The sequence below is a fragment of the Buteo buteo genome, chromosome 5, assembly GCF_964188355.1.
Source record: "Buteo buteo chromosome 5, bButBut1.hap1.1, whole genome shotgun sequence".
Classification (NCBI taxonomy): domain Eukaryota; kingdom Metazoa; phylum Chordata; class Aves; order Accipitriformes; family Accipitridae; genus Buteo; species Buteo buteo.
Window position 1 is genome coordinate 24362496 of NC_134175.1, and position 24150 is coordinate 24386645.

General features: G+C 43.5%; 1 protein-coding gene across 1 annotated transcript in view; it reads right to left on the minus strand.

The window, feature by feature from the left end:
• Window positions 1–17375, minus strand: part of CCNYL1 (cyclin Y like 1) — a 34761-nt gene extending 17386 nt beyond the window's left edge. The window contains exons 1-3 of the mRNA XM_075028196.1: window positions 16870–17375; window positions 3200–3274; window positions 913–947 (exon numbers count right to left, since the gene is read on the minus strand). Of these exons, the coding sequence (XP_074884297.1) occupies window positions 913–947; window positions 3200–3274; window positions 16870–17110 (351 nt within the window). The 5' untranslated portion in view covers window positions 17111–17375. The remainder of the gene's footprint in view (window positions 1–912; window positions 948–3199; window positions 3275–16869) is intronic.
• Window positions 17376–24150: the final 6775 nt, after the last annotated feature.

Below are 24150 nucleotides of genomic sequence, written 5' to 3' on the forward strand. Positions count from 1 at the left end.
TCTTGTCTAAAAACTTGAAAGTCTTCCATATGAAAATGTTGGCACCCTCCACAACTCAATGGCTGCCTGGGATGATCTCCCACTCCAGCTAAAGTTTGCCAGCAAAAACAATCCAATCACACTTCACCTTAGTGCACGCATACTAAAGCTGGAACTTTGCAATTGAAAAAGGAAAAAAAAGAAAAGAAAAAAAAAAAGAACCACCCCCCATAATCATACTAAATACAACAGACTTGAAATATTATCTTACCAGTAACTTATTTTTTTTGCTAGACGGTATTTTTTAAGCTTTGTGTTAGTAACTTCCATTCTTAGCTTTACTAGTCAATTTTTTATCCATTTATTAATGACACTGCATCTTTTTTGTATATTTTTTTTGCTAAGTGAAGTGTCAAAACCAACTAATATTTGCAGAAAAAGTTTAGAGCATGTTTTCAGTTTTTAAAACCAGTGGATTATCATTTGTTCGTCATGCTGATGGCAATGTTTGTTCATCATTCTCTTTTCATGCTGGATACATTTCTTACAGTAAGTCCTGTAGTGATGCTCAAACAGCAAGTCATTTAAGACATCATCTCAGCTGAGAAATTAATCCAGTTTTATTTCTGTTTAAAAAAACCAACGTAGGCAGTTTGACTTATATTTTCTCCTATACTGTTCTGAAATGCTCGAGACTGATACAACACAAAAATCCACTCTTATTCTTTTGACATCAGGCATTCTATGCTCTGTGATACTGTGCCTGTTGGTTTATTCTTTAAAGACAGGCAAAGATAAATCAGTTTTATCTTGCTAAAGAGGATTTGGAACACATGTAGGACTATATACCTAGAACTACTACAGCTGTTTCTTGAATTTGTCCCAATATGCTAATAGTATCTGTATAGCACACTAAGAATTTGTTTTACTTACATGATTGATGTGGTTACTCTTCCTCTTCTCTCGCACTAGAAAGAGGGAGAAAAAATGTGAACTGAAAGGTTTCTAAAATACAATCCCAATTTACGTTCAGTAAAGTCATTCTATTAACCTAGTCTTCTGAAGTACATGAGTATTAGAAGTGTCAAATTTGACTTCAGGTATCTGGAAAAGTAGTTTGAGGAAAAAATACTGAGTTTTATCAAGCTAGTAAACTAGCTACTTCCAACTATCCACATGTACATTTAGGAACTACTTCTACCCATTGCACTAACACAAAAATGGCTCAGCTTTGAAAAGATGCTGTGCTTCATGAAAAACTGCATGACTTCAGATAGTTCAAATAGACAATGTCCAACATCCAACAGCAACCACTTAGTAACCAGAAGTAAAAACATCACACACTGAACCTGAAAGACACACAAGGAGGAAGTGAGGAGCCCAGCATTATACACTTGTTCTCTCTTCTACTATTAGACAGCAGAAGGTAAAAAGGTATTTCACAATACAGAAGATGCTGGCTCAAGCCATGCCTGTTTATCATACAACTGCAACCATGTTATTTTATCATTTTAAACCGTGTCAGCCTTTCAAAAAAGACTGTAAGGTTTAACTTCCAGCTATAACAGTAGCAGTAAAACAGTGCTGTTACAGGAGAGCTGAGAGTTGCGTACATGCAGAAAGCTATATAAATGTGACCAGTCTGGGCAGGTGACTTCTCCAAAGTTTTGACCTCAGACCACTTGTTCACAGGACGCATTCTCTTACATATTTAGAAAAATTAAACTGGAAGAAAGTATCCAAATTTTTTTTGTCTTTTTGCATAAATCAAAACTTACAATCCTAGTAGCATCTCAGTGAGAGAGAACTTACAGATATTAATTCTACTAGTTCTATGGAAGGTTAACTAGAAAATAAATTCTTCTCCCTGATTGTCCATAAAAATAATAAAAATCAATTCATCCAACTAATACAAACTTCAGAGAATAGTTTAATATTTATTACCTCACTAGCTGACCATTTTTCTACGTGAACACAACTGTATGCATTTCAATACCTTACATTTGAAGAATACCACATCATGTTTAAAAGCAATACTACCCCCAATGAGGATGTTCATTTAGTTTGAACGTTATTTGCAGCAAGGCTGAAGGGCTGCACAGTGAATGAAGCTGCACTACAATGTTCAAGAACTATGTCAACTTGCTAATTGCAACTCAAGCAGTGCTTCTCTAAGAGGTGTTTGAAATATGCAGGTCAGATCCTCTGTCTGTCTGAAGACTGACCTTAGAGGCCTCCAGGAAAGAGGGCTACATTTCCTCGGTATCATCTCTCCTGGAGAATCATGCTAGTGCTTGTCTCCACTACTCACAGATTATCTGAGCATTGCAAAGTTGATGAAACTGACAATTTTACTGCTTGCCATAAGACTCTGAATAGCAGGACTGCAATTGACAGACCTGTCAAAATAATCCTACTTTTCTGTGGCAAAGCTATGCCAAGGTAGAAGACACACTGCAGCTTTCCATCAACACATCCAATCTCAAGTGCAACACAGTCTTAGAAAAAACAGTTCTTCAAACAAAAACCAACTACAAAAGGAACAGAATAATTTTTAAAATAATATCTTAAACTCCTTTTTAGTTGCAACTTCATAATTTACTATTGTCAAAATTCTTTTTTATTTGTGCAATATTGGAACACCTCCACTTTTTAAACAGTATTTTGGAACGCACAAGCTATAGTAATTGTTCAAAACTGACTTTATTAAGTGAACAAGGGATCTGCAGATACATCCATGTAATTAAAACCAGGATTCAAGAATAATTATACTACTGAAACTATTCAAACAGTTTAATACAACATATTCAAAAGCAACTGATAGAGACTGATGGCTTAGTCTTATTATTCCTTACAGAAAACTGTCCTTTAGTTCTTTATTATTATTTTCTAATTTAAAGCGATTTTTAAAACAGTCCTTGGTCATAAAAAAAACCACCACTGCTTGAAGCTTGAATTACACTAGCAAAGAAAGCATTGCTCCTTCAGACTACTAGGATCCAGACTCTGAAATCTCCTGATGTTTAGAAGAACAAGTGATTTTAAGTGTTAAGTAAAAGAGCCTATGAACAGATTTCTGTGTAAACATGCAAATTATTAATCCCTGTGCTTTGAAAGAATTAAAGTAATTTAAATGTTCTCAAGCTGTATAATTAAAATAGGCAGTTATTTTTCCAGTTTTTCTCCCGCCTTTTTTTAAATTGGCAAAAACTTAGCTTACCATCTGTTTGAGACTTGCTTAGGAAAATTGTGCTTGCTCTGGGATGATCAGATGGATTAGATTCCAAGGCTAAATCTGAAACAGAAAGGACAAAAAAAAAGGAGAGACCTTTAACAGAAGGTGATGATTACTGCAACAATTCCCACCCAGTCTTAAAATGCTCAAGCAAGTGATGGAGACAAGATCAGAAATACATAGAATGGGCTGTCTCTCTAAAGCAAAACCTTACTTTTGCCAAGATAAATAAAAATCTGACATTTTCCCCTCTGAGAAAAAGCCTGTGGACTTACTGCTACTGCCATGAAGGTCTGAAGTAGCTTATGGTTTTCATCAAAACAAAATCTGGAAAGGGAGATCTCAGAAAACAACATACATCTTCAAAAGTCAGTATGCACCCCTGCATGTTAGGATAGCTGGATGTGGAGCCTGTGCTCCATAGAGGGCAGAAAGCTACAACTTTGAGAGCATAATTTAAAAAAAAAAAAAAAAAAAAAAAAAAAAAAGAGACACTGCTGGTCTTTCGCTCTTTCACTCTATGGTTTAAGTACCCAATAGGGCAGGAAACAATCTCTGTGGTCTTACAAAAGAACCCAGCAACTAACTTTTACAGTGCTGATAAATACCAAAACATGGATCTTATGCTATTCTGTTCTTTTGGAATTTTAAGTAAAACCCTGTACAGCTAATATATAATTACTGAAGAACAAAATGACTGCTTTAATCCTTTGCCACAATGAACTAGCGATGACATTAGATGAGGATATGTTAAGATTGTTACTTAGATTAAGATGGGAGTAATCACCAAAAAGTTTGTTGATGAAACTGTAAAACATCATGATGAAATTTTGAGCTGCATTAGTTTTGACAGAAGAAACAGCTGTTCCAAGGAAGTCATGGTACAGACACACTGACTTCAACATATGAACAGAATAATCTAGTACTGTGATCCTGTACATCCTGGAAAGAGCAAATTCGCATCCATTTACATTTGTCATTCTGATCTTCCTGTGTGCTACTTATGCCATGCTAACCATAAAAGCATGCGAGCTAGCAAACTTGCACGTTAGTGTTTTGAGGTGGTACGCCAATGCAGTTACCACACCCTTAAAAAACAAAGTCATCTAAGAATCAACATCAAATTTTAATGAAGAAAAAAAAACCCAAAAAACAACCTTAAGAGCTTTTTATGCCCTCAGACATCATAACTCTGGTTAAATAGTAGCCAGAGTACACACAAACTGTCTTGGTGCTGGAATTCTTAACAATCTGATTGTTTTGTGCTACTGCACCTAACCCACAGCACAGCCACAGCCCTCATGCGTCAGCAAGTGAATGTAATTGCAAAAGTACGTGTGTCCCCGAGACTTCTCATTCCAGATTCCCACTGGTACACAACACTGGTATCCAGACCTGGATGTTTTCCAAGTACTTGGCTTACAACATCACTGATCTTAGTCCAACAGTATTGCTCTGACACTGGTCCAGGATGCAGACCACTGTAATTTTCAATCTCTACTGTGTAAGTAAGGTGGCCAATGTCTATTTAGTAACACAAAGATTGTTCAGTCAGGAATTTGACCCCCCCTCAAAAAAGGCCAGAGTCAGCTATGAAAGCAGACCATCTCGAGCAGTTTTAGAAGCTAACTTACAAAACCAGTATTTCTATTTTCACCTTACTGTGCTCATTCATAGCACATACAGTGAACAGATACCTGAATTTAATCATATGGTTAAAATGTAAGAAGTCCTGGTTTAGAAGCCCTACAATGGAATTTGCCTTACAGCTCATACCCAAAGTACCACTAATACACATTTGATTCTCTGAAAAAAATTCCAGCACACAATAGTATGCCATACTGGCACATTTTAACTATGGTTTGTAACATCTCAACAAAATAGTGCAACTATTGTTTAAAATTTGTCCACAATGTTGACAAGTTTCCAACACTGATTTAGCAAAATTAAGAGACAGTACAGAGACCAACTCTAGTTTCTAATGCTAGCAGTCTATTAAAAAAAAAAACCAACCACAAAACAACAAACTTTGACACAGACCAAGGAATTCACTAATAATGGCAAATATCAAACAACTTTTTAGATTTGAGAAAGGAGTGATTCAGAAATGGAAGTATTTTGCTAGTCTACCTACTACCTACCTACTACCTAACTTAAAAATCATCAACAGGCAGAACAAGACTGCAATATGCAGGTTTAAAATACAGATTATTATTAGCAAGTTATGATGCAAACAGAGCAAACAACTCAAAATTTATTTATTTACAGTTCAGCAGCAACTTTTAGAATAACTGGGTAAGTTGGGTTAGAAAGGACCTCAGGAGGTCTCCAGTTCAACCTGTTGCTGAAAACAGGGTCAGCTATGAGGTAGAACTAGGCTACTCAAGGCTTTACCCAGTTGAGTCTTGAAAACCTCCAATGAGGGTCCACAGAGCCCAGATCACCTTTCCCACTGAGGGGGACTAATGCTTACAGGGCTAAGGGACTCACTATGGAATGGTAGGGAAGAGCACTGTACAAGACTTGTACAAGAGGACTGTACAAGACTTGCATGATATTTAGGGGAAGGCAGCAAGGAAGATTGGGGAGGAACAAGCACAGGAGAACAGGGAAAAGGGCTACTGAATTCAGTAACTCCTAACACAGGGCTTTGTGTTTCTCGTTGTTGAATTTCACAGGGTTCCTGTTGGCCCAATCCTCCAGCCTATCTAGGTCCATCTGAATGAGCAGCCTCCAGCATTTTGACTGTTGCCCAGCTGGGTGTCATCTGTGATTTGGGCGCACTCCACTGCCTCCTCCGGGTCACTGATAAATGTTAAACAGGACAGGTGCTTTTTTTTCCCAGGGATGAGAGAGTACTGGATAAAGCTCATCCTCCCTCACACCATAAAAAAATACACCAACATCTTGACTTCCCTGAGGTTTTGATTTACTTTGAAACTACATGACTTGTTAAAGCTCACTTCTTATATTGTTCCTCCCTCTTGTGCTCTGCTAGTCCCTATATCCATGCTTCTTAGATGTTAGAAATCGGGTCTAGGGCTAAAAGCACTACAAGAATTAAACACATGCAAGTATAACCAACTTTAAACCCAGACAAGAAGGGTCTAAGGTCTGCAGCACTGCAGGATGTACCAAGGAACACAATATTGACATGGCCACACAAGACAAACTTGCTCCCCTGAACCCAAGCACACCCACACATTTGAGGAGATAAACGGCAGTGAAAGGAAAATAGACTTCACTGGCTTCAGTTCCACAGTGGCTCTGCCAGACACAAGATGCTTTGTGCTGGACAAAGTCAGGTGTATCAGCGCCCACAGCACATTAAATCCACAACACAGATTATACAACCAGAGCTACAGTACTAGTGAAGTCCAAGACACATTGTGCAGCCCCTGGTACAAAACCCCAAAAGAAGTGATAGAGACCAACTGTAGCTAGGCTTCTTATCCCAGAATAATGTGGCATTAGCAGAAACAGTACATCTGCTTTTCTCTTGCAAGAAACTGCAAAGATGCATGTAGCAGACCCTCCCTGTAGCTTTCCCCTCCTAAGCAGCCAGAGAATTTTAACTGTCCTGTGCGGTTCTCCTTGGACCATGCTTTCTTCCAAACAATGGAAAAATTAGTCATATGATTTGCTCTTCCTAAACTGTCAGTGTTGCTCGTGAAATACCAAGAAGCAACAGCAATACAGCTTATGAAGGAAGTATAAGGCAAGAGGCAGATAAAGATATGAGAAGAGCTAAAATGTCATGGAAAACATGGCAAAAGAAAAGCCAGAGGAAGAGATTAATCTGTCTGCAAACAATTTGACTCAAGTGTGTAGCACTTATGAGTTCAAAACCAAGATATCTAGCCCTGAAAAGAAGGGTAAGTCTTAATTAGGAGCTATATCAGAAGATGTATGACAGAAAGCTCAAGCTTCACAGGAAGTTAACAGAAAAAGCAGCATGGTACACCACAGGAGGAACAGAAAAAATGGGAATTAAAACATGCAGAAACAGGAATGACAGAAATGAGAGAAGCAACAGAATGATATAAAAAGCAAGAAAACAACTCCAAAACATTTTTGTTCTAGAGGCTCTCAACTCAACAGAAGTCAAAACACATTTTCTATCGGACCCTCACACCCAGCGATAAAGAGGAAGAAGGGAAGATTCCCACTAGAAATTAAGTCTGTGGGAGCTGCACAGCAATGTAGCCACACTACAACAGCCCTCCACCTCTCTCTCAGAACTGCGAATTAAAAATAGCCTTCCCCCTTATTTCTCTGCATCCCTCAGTGCCATTTACTCACGTGGTACTACCAAGCTTGTCAGATCAACCTTGTTTCCAACTGGAGCGCAGAGAAGCCTGAACTTGCTTCCCTCTCTCACCATTCTCATTTTAAAGAATCCCTTGCAGCTTGCTTGCCCTTCAAACAATCTCAGCTTCCTCTGCTGCTGCTGTGCGCTCCATGGGCTGATAAGAGCATACAGTCCCCCACAGGGCAGATCATATTACTTTTAAAAGCAAACCTCTGCCCCTAGCTCAAGATCTTATGTCCTTTCCTCAACACAAAATCTGCATGAAGACTTTCGTTTTACTCACCTATGCCATATAAGAAAGTGTGGGGGTTTTAGGAATCTATAATGCTAGCTACTTACCTACTGTTTTACACACCTCCATGGGTGATTTCTACCTATTAAGAACACATTTTGCACACTGCATTGTGCTACATGTATTATCTCATTAATAAAGCTGACAGTCACTGTTAAGTAGCAGCCTTTTGATGATTTCACTGTGTTAGAACACTAAAATATTGCATTTCCTTTAACAGCCCCATCCTTTGCTTTACTAGACAGCAGTAACATTTTGATACAGCACATATTTAAAGCATTAAATCATAAAATCATCTCTTTGCTGTAAATTGAGTTTCTTCCCTTGCTCAGTGGGTTACTAGCTTTGATTAATGTTTGAGCTTCCCTTATATTTCATTACCTTACAGTGTGAAAGATGCAAGTTCCTTAGCACTCTCAATACACATTTAAAAATTAAAACAAATTAGACTAACAAATTTGCTAATACATTTCAGCAAGACTGTTATTCCTAACAATAACTTCATATAAAATTATTTGTCCTTTAAATTATGTTATTTTATTTCTATTTCCAAAAACTTTCCTAAAAATTAAAATTCTGGTTTCTAAATTCAACCTGCTTTGTTAACTCCTCACCAGCCACACAGAACACACAACAGAACCCAGCGTACACAGGTTGTTTTTCATTTGCCTTCTCCTGTTATGTCGTCAGTTACACACAGGTTAGTCTATCCTTTAGACGCTCCATGGGTGCCTTCTTCCCCAGATTTGGACAGAATTAAAGCACTTTGATCTCCTGATTATTCATCTTCAGTAGAATACATCTCTCTTCCATAATGGGATGGACTCAAAAGATACAAAACTTGCTCTGTTTTCATAACTAATACAAGCAAATTTGAATACATAAAGGACTGGATCTGTGTTTCAGAAGTGCTTTCAAACACAACCAGTTCTCAGAAAGGAACTCTATTCTGAGGGAGAATCTTGGTGAAAATAAACTTAACCAACACTTGCATATGCATAGGTCCCTTAAAAACACTCCTAACTCCCCAGAGGGAATCAACTCTTTATTTAAAAAGGAAAACAACTAAAACCAACCCACACAGTTGGCGTTTGTTCACAGACAGACAGAATCATTGAGGTTGGAAGACACCTCTTAAGATCACCTAAATCAAACTCCCTGCTCAAGCAGGGTCAGCAAGAGCAGTCTGTCCAGGACTGTGTCAGTCAGGTTTTGAATATTTCCACAGACAGGGACTTCGCAACCTCTCCAGGCAACCTGTACCAGTGTTTGACCACCCTCATTGTTAAATGATTATTTTTAAAGATTGTGACTTTACACAATACACACAGAAGGATGTTCTAAAGATATTTAAAATGTCAGTTGTTCTTTATGACACTACTATGAGAACAGCAATAGCATTACCAATACTCAGCCCACATCTAAGTGCATTGTGATGTTTTAGAAGGCTGCAGAAATTACTTCAACGTACAACAAGCTCTCTTAATCAAGAGGGAATTATTTGCTCTTTTACACCACACTCCTGAGCTGGGCTGGTTCAACAAGAAACTGACACAGTAAGCATTTCAAATTTGCTACTAAAATGAGAAGAATTTAGAAAGCAAAAGTGTAAACCATCTGTTAAATACTGTGGGCTATAGCCAGGGTTTAAGTTATCTATTCATTTCTGTGGTTTTAAAAAAAAAATCAATACAGTATTAGTGTTCTTGCATTTCTTAAAGTGTAGTTGGATCCATACCACAGAAAATCCCAACATGATCCTATTGCACTCGGTTCACAGCCCCTGTTGGGGAAACATGGTAGAGAGATCTGTTCCACCGTACACAATACCAAGCCTTTCTGGGACTGAACAAAGTCCTGTAGGTTTCCATGTGTTTCATGATGTACCTGCCAGGGTTATAATCACTTCTAAATGTTTTAGCTAGGCAGAACAGCAGGATGTCAGGAGTGCCCCAAATTCCACACTGAAGGCAGGACCAGTTAAAAGGAAGGAAAACTAGACACCCCCAGGATTTTATCTCGGAACTAGAAAGAAAACAGTAGTTCACAAGCTAGATCTTAAAAGTAACTAACGTTTTGTTAAAGATGTGTTTCTGTAATGCATTTAACATAGGACCATTTAAAAAGACGAGGAGAAAGAATTGCTTTCATTCTGTCCGCTTTTTATTCCCCACATAGACCTTCACACATAACACAATTCACTACGATGAGAAGCTGAAGTAGAACTTCACAGCTCTAATTTTTTAACTGATAAGCCAAAACAAAAATTTAAAGATCAACCAAATTTTACAATCCTAGATTCATGCTGATAACTGCAAGTGTAAGGAAAGCCTTCCCCATAACAACTCCTCGTATGTCTCTGCCTTAATTATCACAAGACATGGTTCAGAATGAAAAACAGGCAAGTACCAGAAATTCCAGTCTCATCTAGTGTCTGCAGGTAACCAAAATAAGATGCACTGTACTGTGTGCTAGGTATCATATGCCACCTGATGGACTGGCATATGTTCTTTCTCCTCTTCCAACTGCTCACGTTAACACAAACTTCAAATGAAGTTTGGGCTTTTACGAAAGTTAACAGTGTCATCAAGTTTTGTGCCATTTTAGGCCCAAGCTCAAACACAGTCACTCTACAGCGGCTTTGTGGATTCTCAGCTTACCTGCAGTTTGTTCTATAAAAGAGAAATAACTATCTGCATAACAAAACACATCCAACAGTTTTACAGAAAAGCTTTTTTTTGTCTTTGAAAAAAACTGGCATTCAACAGTTTATTATCCAAGTCTGATTGACATGTTTGATGACAAGCCAGTGTTACTTTTCACACTGGAAAAAAAACCCCCAACAACTATGTCTGATTACTGCAATGACGCAAGACCCTTTCAGAACTCCAAACAGAAGCAAAGTTGTGCTATAGACACACAGCTCATCAAACGCTGCAGAACGGTACCTGGTTGACAGTAGGATTTTTGTGAAAACTGTTGAGGTAACCCTGATAATTGCATCACCTGCAAGTATGATCTTCAGTTATATTCATCTGGCTTTACTACACATTTAAATAAATTGCACCAAGCTTTTTAAGCTGGCTGTATCCTCGTTTGTCCGTTCAAGTTGAAACATTCAGAGTTTTCTTATGAAAACATTATTTTTCTAGTGAGTGAAATAAAAGTGCACATTCAATCTCTAGTTGTAATGAAGAAAAAACAAAGAGATTTAGAAATCTCAAGATGAGCTTGTTGGCAAGGATCTACAGATCTAAAGTCTGGGTTCTTAATGTCTGGTAGTATTTTCTTCCTGCCTCCCACAGTCACTTCTTCCTTCTTCCTATACGTGGAAGAAACATTGCGAGAAACCTTAATTTAATGTGTAATGCAAATTTGGGAGGAGTAGGTTTTTGTGTTTTGTTGGCTCATGCAAGAGTTCATTCCCCTGTTAGTCAGCTTTTCAGTATGACCTCACCACACTGATCACACTTGAGAGAACAGATACTTCTAGCCACAAAACTTCTGTTGCTCTTCAACATCTACCTTGACAGGTAGGAGGGAAATGAGCAACCCTCCTAAAGAAAGCCAGAAGAGGAAAGGATCCTAGAGATAAGTTACATGGGAAAAGTAAAAAAAAAAGCTCAAGATGAAAATTAATTCAATTTCCTTAGTTCTATAAGTTTCATCAAACCCCTCAGGTTAGCCATATATTTCTTTCCAGTATTTCCCACTTTATGAAAATCTCTCAGTTGTAATAGCTGTTATACTGGAAGCCTGAAGAAACACACTCACCAAAACAAACAAATCAGTTTCCCTCCATATGAGCTTCATGTAGATATGTTCCATATCAACTATTCTTAAAAACCTAAGGCTTACACAAACTTGCTCGCTGCAGAAGTCTACAAGATTTAGTGAAGAGAGAAAAGGATAGAGGATTCCCAAGCTGTCAGCAGTAGCCAAGCATAAAAACAGAAATATAGATACTGTACTGTGGCCATGATTTCTGCTATTTCCAATTCCCAAATTTGTAGATCAATTTCATTGTTGTCTCTGAACAACTTAGCGATTCAGACATTTCCACTACAGGCACTTTACAGATCATTTCATAAAGGCCATGACATTAGGCATCTTAAGCCAACAACATGCAAGGTGTTTCAGGCTTACAGAGAGTCAATTTTTTCACATTTGTCAAGATCACATACTATTTGTAACTGCTACAAATACCTTTGTAATTAATTCCTAGTCAGTTACAGGAAAGAGATATTGCAAGTTCTCGGGAAAGAAGAGTGAGTGTAAGTGAGGTGAAAAGCTTGGTGAATACAAGGAAAAAAGGAGACACAACACTGGAAAAAAGGCCAGAGCATCCATTGGTTTTCACCCCCAACTTCATATTTGTCTAACTAGACAACAGTATTTGTCAGCCTATGCAGCCACAGATCTTCAAATAGAGAGGCACAAAAAACCAACACGAGATTGTTAAGCCTTTCCTGTGCTGAAAACTGCTGGCATCAAAAAGCTGACTCCTTGCATCAGTGTTCATCTTTCTTTTTTTAATTTGACTAACATTTTAACCAGCATTAAAAAAAAAAAAAAAAAAAAAAAGGACACCCCCCCCCTCCACCCACATGCTTGAAGTGAGCTCACATTATATAAGAGAGGAACAAATGAACAGTATTTACACCTTCTGCAAGGAGGTTTATAGACAAGCTGTCGGTGAAATCAGATCACAGACAATCAATATATTCAAGTATCTGTTCATCTTCAACACTGTTTAATAACTGCGGCATGTAGGCAACTTGAAGCTTGCCCCTTTCAGCATGGCACAGCCTCTAGAGGGCCAGGGGGCTGTTGAAAAAAGAAAAGTAGGCTCACAGGTATTTGAATCTAGGCACTAGTCTGTCTGAGCCTGTTCAGGTAAATCTCACTTACTTCATTCTCTATTAACTCCCCTCTTCAAAGTCCCCTTCTGTTTGTTTTCCCATCTAACCTCTGTGTGATGACCACATCCCACTCAGCACCTCTCCTGATCCCATTTGCTGGTCCCTCTCATCCCTGATTGTCTTTTCCCTTGTCATTCTTCACCACCTACCCACCCACCAGTTCTCCAGGTGAATGTACCAGGTCATTTTGTCCCACCAGTTCAGTAGGTCAACAATCTTCCCCCCTTGGTTCATGTGAATCAGTCAAACCTCTGCTCAAAACTGCTGAACTCAGTAAACAGCAGTGGTGGTACAAGCAAGAAAAGTCTGCCAATCGAGGCCTTGTTCTAGTTTTATCCAAGGATCAAAGAATTTGTGAAAAATTAGATCTGTGTTTAAACTTAGGGATCTGGCAAGAAAGTGTCAGCCATAAGAAGTGCTCCCCCAAATAACCAGAAAAAAAAAAATCACAGGAAAAAAGAAGCCGAAAATAAAGATTAGCAGACGGTCATTTGGGAAAGCAAACAAACAACCTCCCTCCCCTAAAAAACAGTAATCAGCACAGCCCAAATGGCACGTTAAGATCAAAGAGCTGCCATTTCTGAAACTAGATAGGAAACCCTTTTTGATCAATTCAGACTGCTTCGGACTGTTGCACGCTGAAAGAAGGAACACCTAATGCTCAGCTGAAGAGTCAACTAGCAGCTTTACGTTCATTTTAGCTTTTGATATTTAACATTAACAGTAGGCATAAACCTATCTGGAAGAAACTGTAATTTTCAAGTTACATTTATTCCCATTTACTTAATACAACTTAGCTTAGCATATCAACCCACAAATGCAGGCTTATTTCTCATTCTGAAAAAGCATGCACTGAACAGATTATGGCTCAGGATCTTGAGAACCATAAAATACAAAGTCATCCTTTAAATTCTCTTAGCAGTGGATCTGACAATCCCTTCCCATTTGAATTAACTTTTGTGGAAACATTACACTTTCAGTTTCACAGGGTTTTAACTCCATCCCACTTACCACTCCTTTTTTGTCTTACATAAATACCACTTCATAACCTCCCCATTTTAAGAAAGTGAGATTTTTCTTGTTTAATTCTGATCTGATACAGACAATCTAAGCAGTGCTGACTGGAAAGCAGTGCCTGTTAAGTAGTGTGCTGGAGAAGCTACAGAATAATTCTCATTTAAGAGCATAGACCTGCAAGGACCACATTCCGCTTGCTATGAAAAAGCAAGGGAAAACAATACAAAACAAAAAGTCCAAAGCTCAGTTGGTAACTTCTGCATTCCTGATACAACCAATACATTAAATTTTAGCAAAACAAGCGCAAAAGTGTTAAGACAGACTTAACAACAAGAAACAACTTAAAGATAGAAATTTAGGGAATGAAACATCTCCATCACATTTGGATGCTAGCTTTCCGATATATTTAGCTGTGTTCTTAGAAACTCCTAGAACTGAGCAGCATGGAACAAAAATAGCCAAGATGATCTTGACTTTTTTCCCCTGCAGCTTTGTCTCTCTTCCCCCTGCCAAAGCATTCAAGAAAAGGCCAGTCAGTAGGTTCCCAGCCTTCCGTTATTGACAAAACTGGCATCTTAGCTAACCTATGATATTATACATTAATAAATTATAGAAGTAATATTTATCCCTCAAATGAAACTGCTGGACTACTTACCACTGTAGCAACAAACTAATGCTCTGTAGTAGACAACAGCACAGAAACATGTAGGCTGCTTGCATGGTTTGGGTATGCTGACAGCTTTTATATCCTAGAGTTAAGAGGGATAAGCATAGCTATCTGGTATATGCAAGTGCTGCATTTACAGATTTATTATGTCCATAGAAAGTCTTAAACAGATAGCAGTGTCACTTAAAATTTCATTATGCCTTTTTCATGACACTCGATTTCAGACTTAACTTCAAAACATAAAGCATTATTTGTCAGCTGCTTCAGTCCTACTCAGGTAGTGCTTTGTAATGTTCAAAAATGAACACAAGAAGTTTTACTTCCGATATTGACCATCCAGAACTGTATTTTCATAAAGATATCAAACTCTGATACTTTTTGCAGCCCTGAACAGTTATATCAATCAGAAAACTGTAGACAAATAGTATCTATAATTTGTAACAGATCTACTTCTGAGGCCATGCAATAGCAAGCCACATACCACTGTAAAAGTGATCTTTAAAATAATCTAAAACATATACTACTTCTGCAGTTCTAATTTTAGGATTACCTCCTGCTTCAAGACTAAAGTTTCCATAGCCACAAAAGTAAAATTTGTGCAAGACCGCTACTATCTTATTCTTGGACTATATACTTTTACTCATGTCTGCAAATTAAAAAAATTAAATACATCCCTACTTCAAGGCCAGTTGTGACATCTGGATGAATTCACAATTAAGCCTACTTACTTAGCACTGCTGACATGATCACATACTAATGATTCAAACAAATACAACCCTTATTCCTGAGCAGATTTATTTAGCTTAGGCATTTTTTGCTTGGGTTATTAGAATCTTTAGAGAGTTTAGCTCCTCCTCCCTTAACAAGTATAGGAGAGCTGAGAGATTTCTGTAATATTTTTGTGAGAAGGTGAAGTTTTATTTCTCCTAGATGGCAAATATAATTTCTCCTACTGCTGTATTGCACAGCTGCCTCAAAGGAGATCCAAGGAGCTGACTGTTCCACCTCGTTTCTGTAACAGCTGCACCATATGGTGCTGTGCAGAACCATGCAAGTTTAATAATTCCATTTCTGAAGGCTTCCTCACACTCCTGTGCAGCCAGCTTCTCCCTGATGGCCAAATTGGTTTTCTCAAGTTCAAGACGAGTATGGAGGGCCAGTGATAATTGTTATTGTATGCATTGTACATTAAAGATGTCAGACAGGCTATCTTTTTTTCAACCGAATGTATTTCATATAGGTGTGGTTATAATTATGAAAACGAATAGCAAGATGCTTGTTAATTAAACTAAGTTTTGAATATCATAAGCTATTACACTGTGCTGTACGCTTACAGTAATCACGTGAACATGCAGACAGACACGAGCACCCCTAACCTGTTACATGTTGTCTCGGTAACTCTCACTGCAGCACAAACCTGCAAGCTCTTCCTAGGCATGTCTGAAAAGGAAGGAGATGCATAGCAGAGCAAGTCTGTGTGACACCAGTGCTCCAGGTGTAACTGGAAGGAACCTGAACAGCAAACACGTACTTTCCCATGAGCTCAAGGAAAGCAAATCAGGAACAGTGAGAGCTACATGACAGGGAACCTCGGTGTTAAGAAGTCCACAGCTATAAGCGAGCACCCTGCATCGCTAGATTATAAATTACCCACGTCCAGCCACAATGATGTCATCGTAGGCACACAATCTTTGTAATTCTTAATTCCCTCGTTCCCCACACACCCTCTTCCTTCCTCCTGTTCAACAGAGACTAGAAGCGCAGCAGCTTTTGTGAACCGCCTGAACGTTACGACCGAGTAGCGACTCCGCAGTTCAGGAGAAACGAGCGGCCACACTTCCACCTCACATGGGAGCTCCCGGGGGCTCTGCCACGATTCCTTCGCGTTCCCCGACCCCCCCCGCCCCCCTGCAGCGGGCCGGGAGCGGCCTGCGGGACTGCCAAGGACCCCGGCCGGGCACTCCGCGGGCCGGAGGGGAGCCGGCCGCTCCTCCGCCCTCGGCCGGGTTTACCTGTTAAGCGGCCGCGCCGGCCCCGCGGCTTGTACTTCGGCGAGAGGTCCCGGACCCGCGGCCCGTTTCCCCCGTCCGGCGGCAGCCGGGCGCCGTGCCCGCCGGGAAGCCCGGAGCTGTCAGAGCGGTGACAGCCGCGGGGAACTTTGCTTGGGGCGCGGCGCCGGCCCGGGCGGCGGCAGGCCGGCCCCCCCCCGCCCCGAGGGGCTCGCCGGACCGCACGCTCTCCCCCGCCGCCGGGACAAAGGGGACGCGCCGCGGACGGGGAAGCGCCGCGCCCCGGGCTGCCAGCCCCCCCCTCCCCCGCCGGGCACCCACCCGCGGCGGAGCGGGGCGGGGGCACCAGGGGGACAGCCGCCGGCGGGGCGGAGACGCGGTGCCCGGCGCTCCCCGCCGCCCGCCCGCCCGGCCCCGCCGCTCGCCCCCCGCTCACCATCCGGGAACTCCCGGTCGCTGATGTGCTGGAGGTGGGGGCCGCCGCCGCCGGGATCCGAGTCCCCCGACTCGGCCTCCGCCGATCCCGAGCCGCCGCCGCCGCCGCCCGCCGCCGCCGCCGCCGCCGCCTGGTACGCGTCCGCCCAGCGGTCGGGCCCCGGCGCTGCCCCGCCGCCGCGGGCCCGGCTGAGCTTGGGGCTGGCGTCCGGGGATACGCAGCAGGTGACGGTGTTGCCCATGGAGCTCGGAGCTCCCCCGCCGGGCCCCGGCTACGCGGCTCCCGGGCTGGGGCGGGGGAGGGGGAGCCGAGACGCCGGGCTGAGGGAGGGAGGGACGGAGGGAGGGAGGGAAGGGAGGGGCGGCCCTCAGCGCCGCATCACCATCACCGTCGCCCCGGCCCACGGCCAGGCGCGGCCCCGTCCCGCCCCAACGGCCGCGCGAGCCCCCCCGCCGCCTCCTGCGCGCGGCGAGCAACGGACCTCGCGCGAGCGGCCACCTTCCCCCGCGCCGGGGGAGGGGCGGGGGGAGACCGGGGTAGGGGTGGGGGGGGAGGCCCGGCCCCGCCTCGCTCCCACCCAATCGCCTCCGGCCGGGGCGCCGCGTGACGCCGCTCCGCCAATGGGCGCGGGGCTCGTCACGCGGCCCCCGCCGCGCCCTTCCTGGCCTGCCCTCTTCCTTCCCCACGCGCACACGCACACGCAGCGCCGGCCGCGGCCCCGCGGCCCCGCCCCGCGGCCCGCCCCCTGGCGGGGCCACGCCCTTGGCCACGCCCCCTCCCCCGGGAGCGCCTGGCTGGCCCTGCCCGGTCGCGCGCGTGCTGCCGCGGCGGCAGCAGCAGCAGCAGCGTGAAAGTAGTAAGGGGATCGTTAAAAGCAATACTGTAGCGTAACAAATAACACCTAAATGTATTAATAAATAGTAACATTAATAACATGCCGCCTGTGTGCCGCCTGCGCGGTGGCCGCGTACAGCGGTCCCGAGAGGCTCGGTAAGGGGTGCAGGCAGCCTCGGGTGCTGCACTTGTAAGTTTAAAAGGTTGTTTCCGAGTCTCGCCGCCTCTTTCCCCCCATAATCAAAGTGCAACCTTTGAAACAGGGCTTCTGGGGGGGTCTGGGGTGTTTCGCCCCCCTGTCCCCGTGTCTGCTAAGCAGGCGGCTCGTGTTGCCCAGTGCCCGGCCGGAGTTTACGGTGAAGTCCCTCAAGTAGTCGAGCATAAGTGAGGCTTACACGTGGCCGCTGGGATTCCCGGGGACTTTGGTTTCGCTGTTCTGAAAGTCTCCAGCAGCTGCGTTTTTGCTGGGCGAGTCTCTGCTACCTGAGAGCTTCTCAGAGGACTGGAATGCTCGAATACACCGCGGGGAAGATGGCTTAGAGGGCAAGATACCCACAGCGGTCAGAGGCCCTGATAAGCACAAACACGCGTCGTTCTGCAATGGGTCACCTCACCGTCGCTACAAAAATTTGACTCTGGCCCCTGATAAGAAAAATGGCTCCGCAGAAGACTTAAGAACACACAAAGTATTACAAAACGCTGCTGTCATGCTGGCAGTTATTCCAGAGGTAGGCAGGCTCAGGGTTTCACTCCGCTCTGTAGGACAAATCCTAACGTTGGCTCTCCGTGTGATCGCGTATGCAGAGTTTTCAGACAAAACCGTGCCTAGTTTCTTTGAAGAGAGGAAGTCATAGATGCTGCATTTCTGGACCCTGTGCAACTTAATTCCAGGCACAATAAAGGGAGGAACTAAATGATTTATAGTCTTACATGAGGATTATTCCCTCAGACTGATGAACCATACTTTTTCACTTGCCGGCAAGTTCTCTAAGCTGTGTTAGCTAAGCCTCTCTACACGCTACTGATGGTTTGTAAAGCCTCGTTACTCCAGAGAAACCTGACCTCGCTGTGGATTACATGAGGGCCTCAGAGAAGATTTGCTTTCAGCGCTTTTTGAACGGCTTCAGCCCAACGTCCCTCCGCAGCCTCCGTACTCAGCTTGGAAAGCTGTAGGACAGCGGGTCCTACTCCCACATCCAGGAAGGACCGGGAGTTAACCATCGGGTGGGACAGGAGGTTCGCCTGAGTCGGAAGGGGGAGGAAGGAGTTTCACGCAAAACAGCCATTCAGAAGTTGGTGTTTTCTTCCCTCTGGCACTGCATCCACTGATTTTTGGTGAGGATGGTGGGGGAAGAGAAGAAAGCTGGAGGGTTGGTGTGGTTTAGTGAAGTAATTAATTCTCAACCAAGAATAAGAGCTGGCTTGCATCTGCACTATTTAATACTAAAACTGGTGTAATTTACCCTCTCACACCAGAAAAGCAATACCCGTACTTGTTTGCTGGCTGACTCTGTTTTAAAAAGTGGCAGCAGCTGAGAGCAAGCTGCACTCCTGCTGGGAAGCCCAGCGGCTCAACGCCGATGGAGGTGAGCCTGCTCGATCCGGAGCGGTGGGAGGACTCACGGGCACATCTGCACATCTCAGCCAGACAGCCATGACGCCGAGTGTCCATTTCTTAAACCGTGCCCATCCTGTTCCTTGCAGCCGCACCAGCGCGTGCGATGGGGCTGCCCGGCTTTGGTGGAGGGAGGTACAACCGCAGCAAGTGCCTCGTGGGATCCCAGCAGCAAGCTGGGACCTCTGCTAAGTCTGGGCTTCGGAGCAGCCTCAGGGAGCCCTTTGCCAAAGCTGCGGTTTGGGGCAGTGGAAAATTCTTGTTCAAGGGTGAAAAAGAAGTGAGCAAGAGTGGCTCACCAGGTGTCTGAGCACTGGGACCCAGCCATCGAGGGCAACAGCCAAAATGCCACATACTTATCCCGATAAATGAAAAATGCTGGGAACTTGGAGTGGCTGGACTATGTGATGTGTCTCACTGCTATTTGGGCATGAAGGTTTTGGTTTCTCTGCCTCTCAGAGGCTGAAGTTTCCCGTGGGTCTCGTACTTGTTCTCAGTGTGTAATGCTCCAAAGGGGAAGAGACGAGGGCTGCTCTTCCCCCGCACTAGCGCTGGTGTAGAGTATCAGAATTTATACAAACATGCAGAGGGGGGAAAGAAATCAGTAGTCTGTTTCTCTGTATAGCCTTATTCAGGTAGGTCTTAAGCAAGAGGAAGCTGACTTTAATCCCTGGAAATCATAGAAACAGCAAACTGTCCCACCTCCCTGTCGTTCCAGGAGAATTTAAGCTTCCGCTTCCACGTAGCTTAGTACACCAGTAGAGAGTATTTTTCCATATCTGTGCATGTTTCCCCGTAGCTGCAGTAATGAGGAATATTCATTTCCCCCTCCATTTTGGCAAAGTAACTCTTAAAATCTTAATACAGATCTGATTTATCAAGGTAATATGACAAAACCTGTTGCTGTGTGTATTTTCTGCAGAACTAGGCAATCCTTTTAATAGGTATAGCCTGAGCAACGCCCTGCAGAGATGAAACACATTATCTTTTATTTATGCAGCTTAGCACTCTATTGACTGACTGCTATATCAATATACTGAATACCATCTATCATGATTTATTACTGGTCCTGGTTCTCTTCCTATTTTCCGTCTCGTCTTTTCTGCTGTTTTGCTTGATTTACCCCAGTGAATCATCAGACAGTTTCCATTATAAAAAAAAATCAATTACTTTGATGTACAATGGGCAGCACATACCTAGTTCCACATTTTGCATGATAAGTAGGCATTTTGGATGGCGGATCTTGGCAATAATGAATGCATAAGCTGAAAATAGCTTACTACAGACCATTGAGATTCAACCCTTTTTCCTCCTGCTCCAAGAAGAGAGGTCTGTGCTGCGGGACCTGCAGTTACTGCCCCTTCTCTCTGAGCGGGGCACCCAGTGGGCAGCGACCCCCCCCTCGCTCACAGACACCAAATACTGTGCTTTTACATAATCCATTGGACTGAACCGTTTTCCACCCTGCTTGAAGCGTTTCCCATTAGTTGCAGTGTTCACTCCCCTCCTGGTTTCAGGGCTGGCCTGGTTCTCCACGGCTGCGGCTGGGGTAGGGCAATTCCCAGTGTAGATGGTGGTGCAAGGAGGGTGGGTCAGTTTTATTGAGCTCTCCTGATTACAGGGCTGGCCCATAAAGATTATTAAGTCCTATTGCAGAGTGTGGGTAATGCTGGCAAGCGCCCATCCCACCAGTAGCAGCGTGCCGTTTCTGCACCTTGCTTGGGAAGGACACTCCAGCTTCGAGGTCTACTGTGTGAAAACCTCCACGAAAGACAGACTTGCAAATTGATGGAAGTGGGATTCCTGGGTGTATTTGCTTGCTCACTTCAAGCCAGAGGCAGACACTTGGGAAGAAGCCTGATCATGAGCTATGGCCTATTCTGAATGGGGCTCAAACTTGCATGTTTGCAGACAAAATTCAAACAAATCAGAAAAAACTTGTGTCACCCTCTGCACCAGGCAAACACTTCTTAAAATGGTTTTCTTATGGGACAAGAAAACAGTTTATCTCTCAGCTTTAAATGCATGCAGTATTTGTAGTTTGGATTAGCGCTGAGCATTCATGCTCAGTTAACCTCTTGGGGATTACATTTAGTTTCATTCGAACGCTGCCTCGGTGCTGCATTCAACCAGGGTAACTCAGGCAAGGAGGGTACAGTACAAAGTCCTGGATTTTAGGCAGGTGTGATCCTCAGATGGAGGCATTCTGGGTTTTTAAATTCTCTTTTCTTGTTTCAGTTGCATATCTAACAGGTTTCAGTTGCTCACTATGGGGAAGAAGGACCAGCTCGCAGCACTGTCCTGAAAGTCGAGACATAAAAACTTCCCCCCGGAGGGCTGGCCAGGCTCTGAGCACAGAGCAGGGCGATGCAGCGGGAGCTGCCCCTGCGCTGCAGCCGGCGAACACGCGCCGTGCCCGGCTTGGCTCGGGGAGAGCATCCCCGCTTCCACCCGGCACCTACTCCACACCGAGGCAGCCATGCCTTAATGTGAAGACAAACGTTTCCCGGCGAGTGGGTTACAGCAGGTTTTCTTGCAAGGTGCCACCCAGCTGAGCCGCAGCAGGCAGACCGGGGATTCGCAGTGCCCAGAGCATGGACGGATGCGGTCGGGGCAGGGACACAGGCCCTGCAGCTGCCGGGGGTGAGATGCACCCCTCTGGAAACCAAGGGTAGGAGTAACTTCAGTTGGGTCCCTCGGTCTGTTCCTCAAAAGCATACTGCACCTTTCTCCCAGGGAACAGAGAGGAGCACGGCAGCTTTTGACTTGTTCTGACATTGTAGGCTTACTTTTTTTTTTTTTTCCCCAACCTGAATCTTGCTTTTATGAAGATAAAAAGTAATTCTTTTGCATTTGCGTTCATAAAGAAAATGTGACCTAAATGTAACCTACAAAGTACTAAGCTCAAGGGTACTGACTGCCGAATGGATTCCAGTGGGTGTTAATGCCAGTGCGGATGGGAGTTTATAAATTTGACACTTAATGTCACTATTCCCTAAAGAGAGCAGTTTTGTTATACAGGCCTTCGTTCCTCCTCCAAGTGATGGCTCACGTTTAACTTTTAATAATGCATGGTGGGGAGAGAGTGTGTTTGCTTTAATTTTCACAAAAGGGAAAGCAACTTTCCAAAATGTGGGAAACGAATCCTAATTCAAGCCCTCTGGGGAAGTTACTGTAACCACCAGGAGAACTCCTCACAGCCTTTAAGGAAGGCCAGGCAGGATCCTGAAACAGACCCTAAGTCAGATTGTGATGACAGCTGAAGGAGGAACAACCTATATTCCTGAGATGCAGAGATGAAAAAGACCTATGATTTATTCTGAAAATACAAAGGACCAGGTTCACTCCTCATGTGAGTCTAATGAGGTCAAAGGATCTATACCAGCGAGGAACGTACCCTGCCAACTACTGAATGCAGCTTCTGAGCTATAAGCTTAACTGTATGTATAATTATTTGCAGGGTGCATAATAAATGAAGACTGCCAGGCTTGACAGGACTAATATTAGTGCTACCAGCTGTGTTTTGGCTTGTGGGCTCACAGGGGAAGGTAATTCTGTCTCTTTACTTGGCCCGTTTGCCCCATACACGTGAGCCGCTGTCTGCTTGTGTTCAAAGGAACTCCACTTCTCAGACAAGTCTTTACATTTCCTGCGATGGTTACTTGTAGGTAGATTTGTGCACGTTTTTATTTAACTCCCTCTCTGAAAGCTTAGCACTTGCGTTCATAACCACACAACCCTGTAGTCCCTTGCTTCATGATGCTAAACCAGGCTTCCCTTCATCTGTGAGCAGCAGTATCCCTGAGAGGAGACATCTGAAACCATAGTTACCAGCTCCTATCTGAATGACGACTCTTGAAAAATTCCCAAACCCAAGGGTATGTTCTTCTTGCCCACAGCAACTGCAACAAGAAGCTGTGAATGTCCTAAAATGCTTGAAATTAAATTGTAGGATTTTCCGTAAACCATCCAGCTTCACAGTCACCATCAGTCCCGGAAATGGAGAATGGCTCCTTGCAAATACTCAGTTGTGCTTCACAGGGCCAAGAATCTTAAATCCTGTAAATTCTGCTGATACCTTCACTTTGACTTAGTACTGCACATGCCTTTCCAAGGCCATGTGCCTCCTTGTTTGTCTGCAGGGCGATAACACCAGCTCTGGGATGTGTTTTGTTCAATTTCTCCCTTCTTAGAAAGTGTCCCAGCTGCAGGAGAAGGAGTGCTTACTGATCCTACTCTCAAGGAGTCTATGGATAACTTGGAGAAGTGCCAGGACTTTGTCTTTTCCTGGAAACATAGCTGCAGGAAGAATGAATCACCAGGTTGAACCTGTATAACCAACTGAAAACAAAAGCTCAGACTTCTGTGTCTCACTGTTGCACATAATAGGGGGAAAAATAGGCATCCTGTTTTGAAATCCACTACCAGCTGACAGGACAAAAATATTGCATGCGGGTTTGTCTTTTGAAGCTGACAAGTAACATAAGACTATGGCCATTTAAGGGAAAAAGCCTGAAGCAAAACAGTAGTTAGGGAAATACAAAATTCCAATGTTTTTTGGGGAAAAAGCAACCAGTGAGGTTGTTCAGAATGCACAAGGTGGATTTTTAGTAGCCCTAAATTTTCACACTTTAAAATCTTCTGTAATACCCTTGGCTAGCAGTGAATACATGCAAACCAGGGCTGGGAGCCTGTGTTTCATAGCGTAAGGACAGACTGCAGTGCTGGTGTCATTGATTAAATCCGTCCTTTTGCCTCTGCAGCAATCTAAGATGTCATTACAGGCAATGCAGAGGCTTCTTGGCTAGCATGCGAGCATCTGGATCACTGCA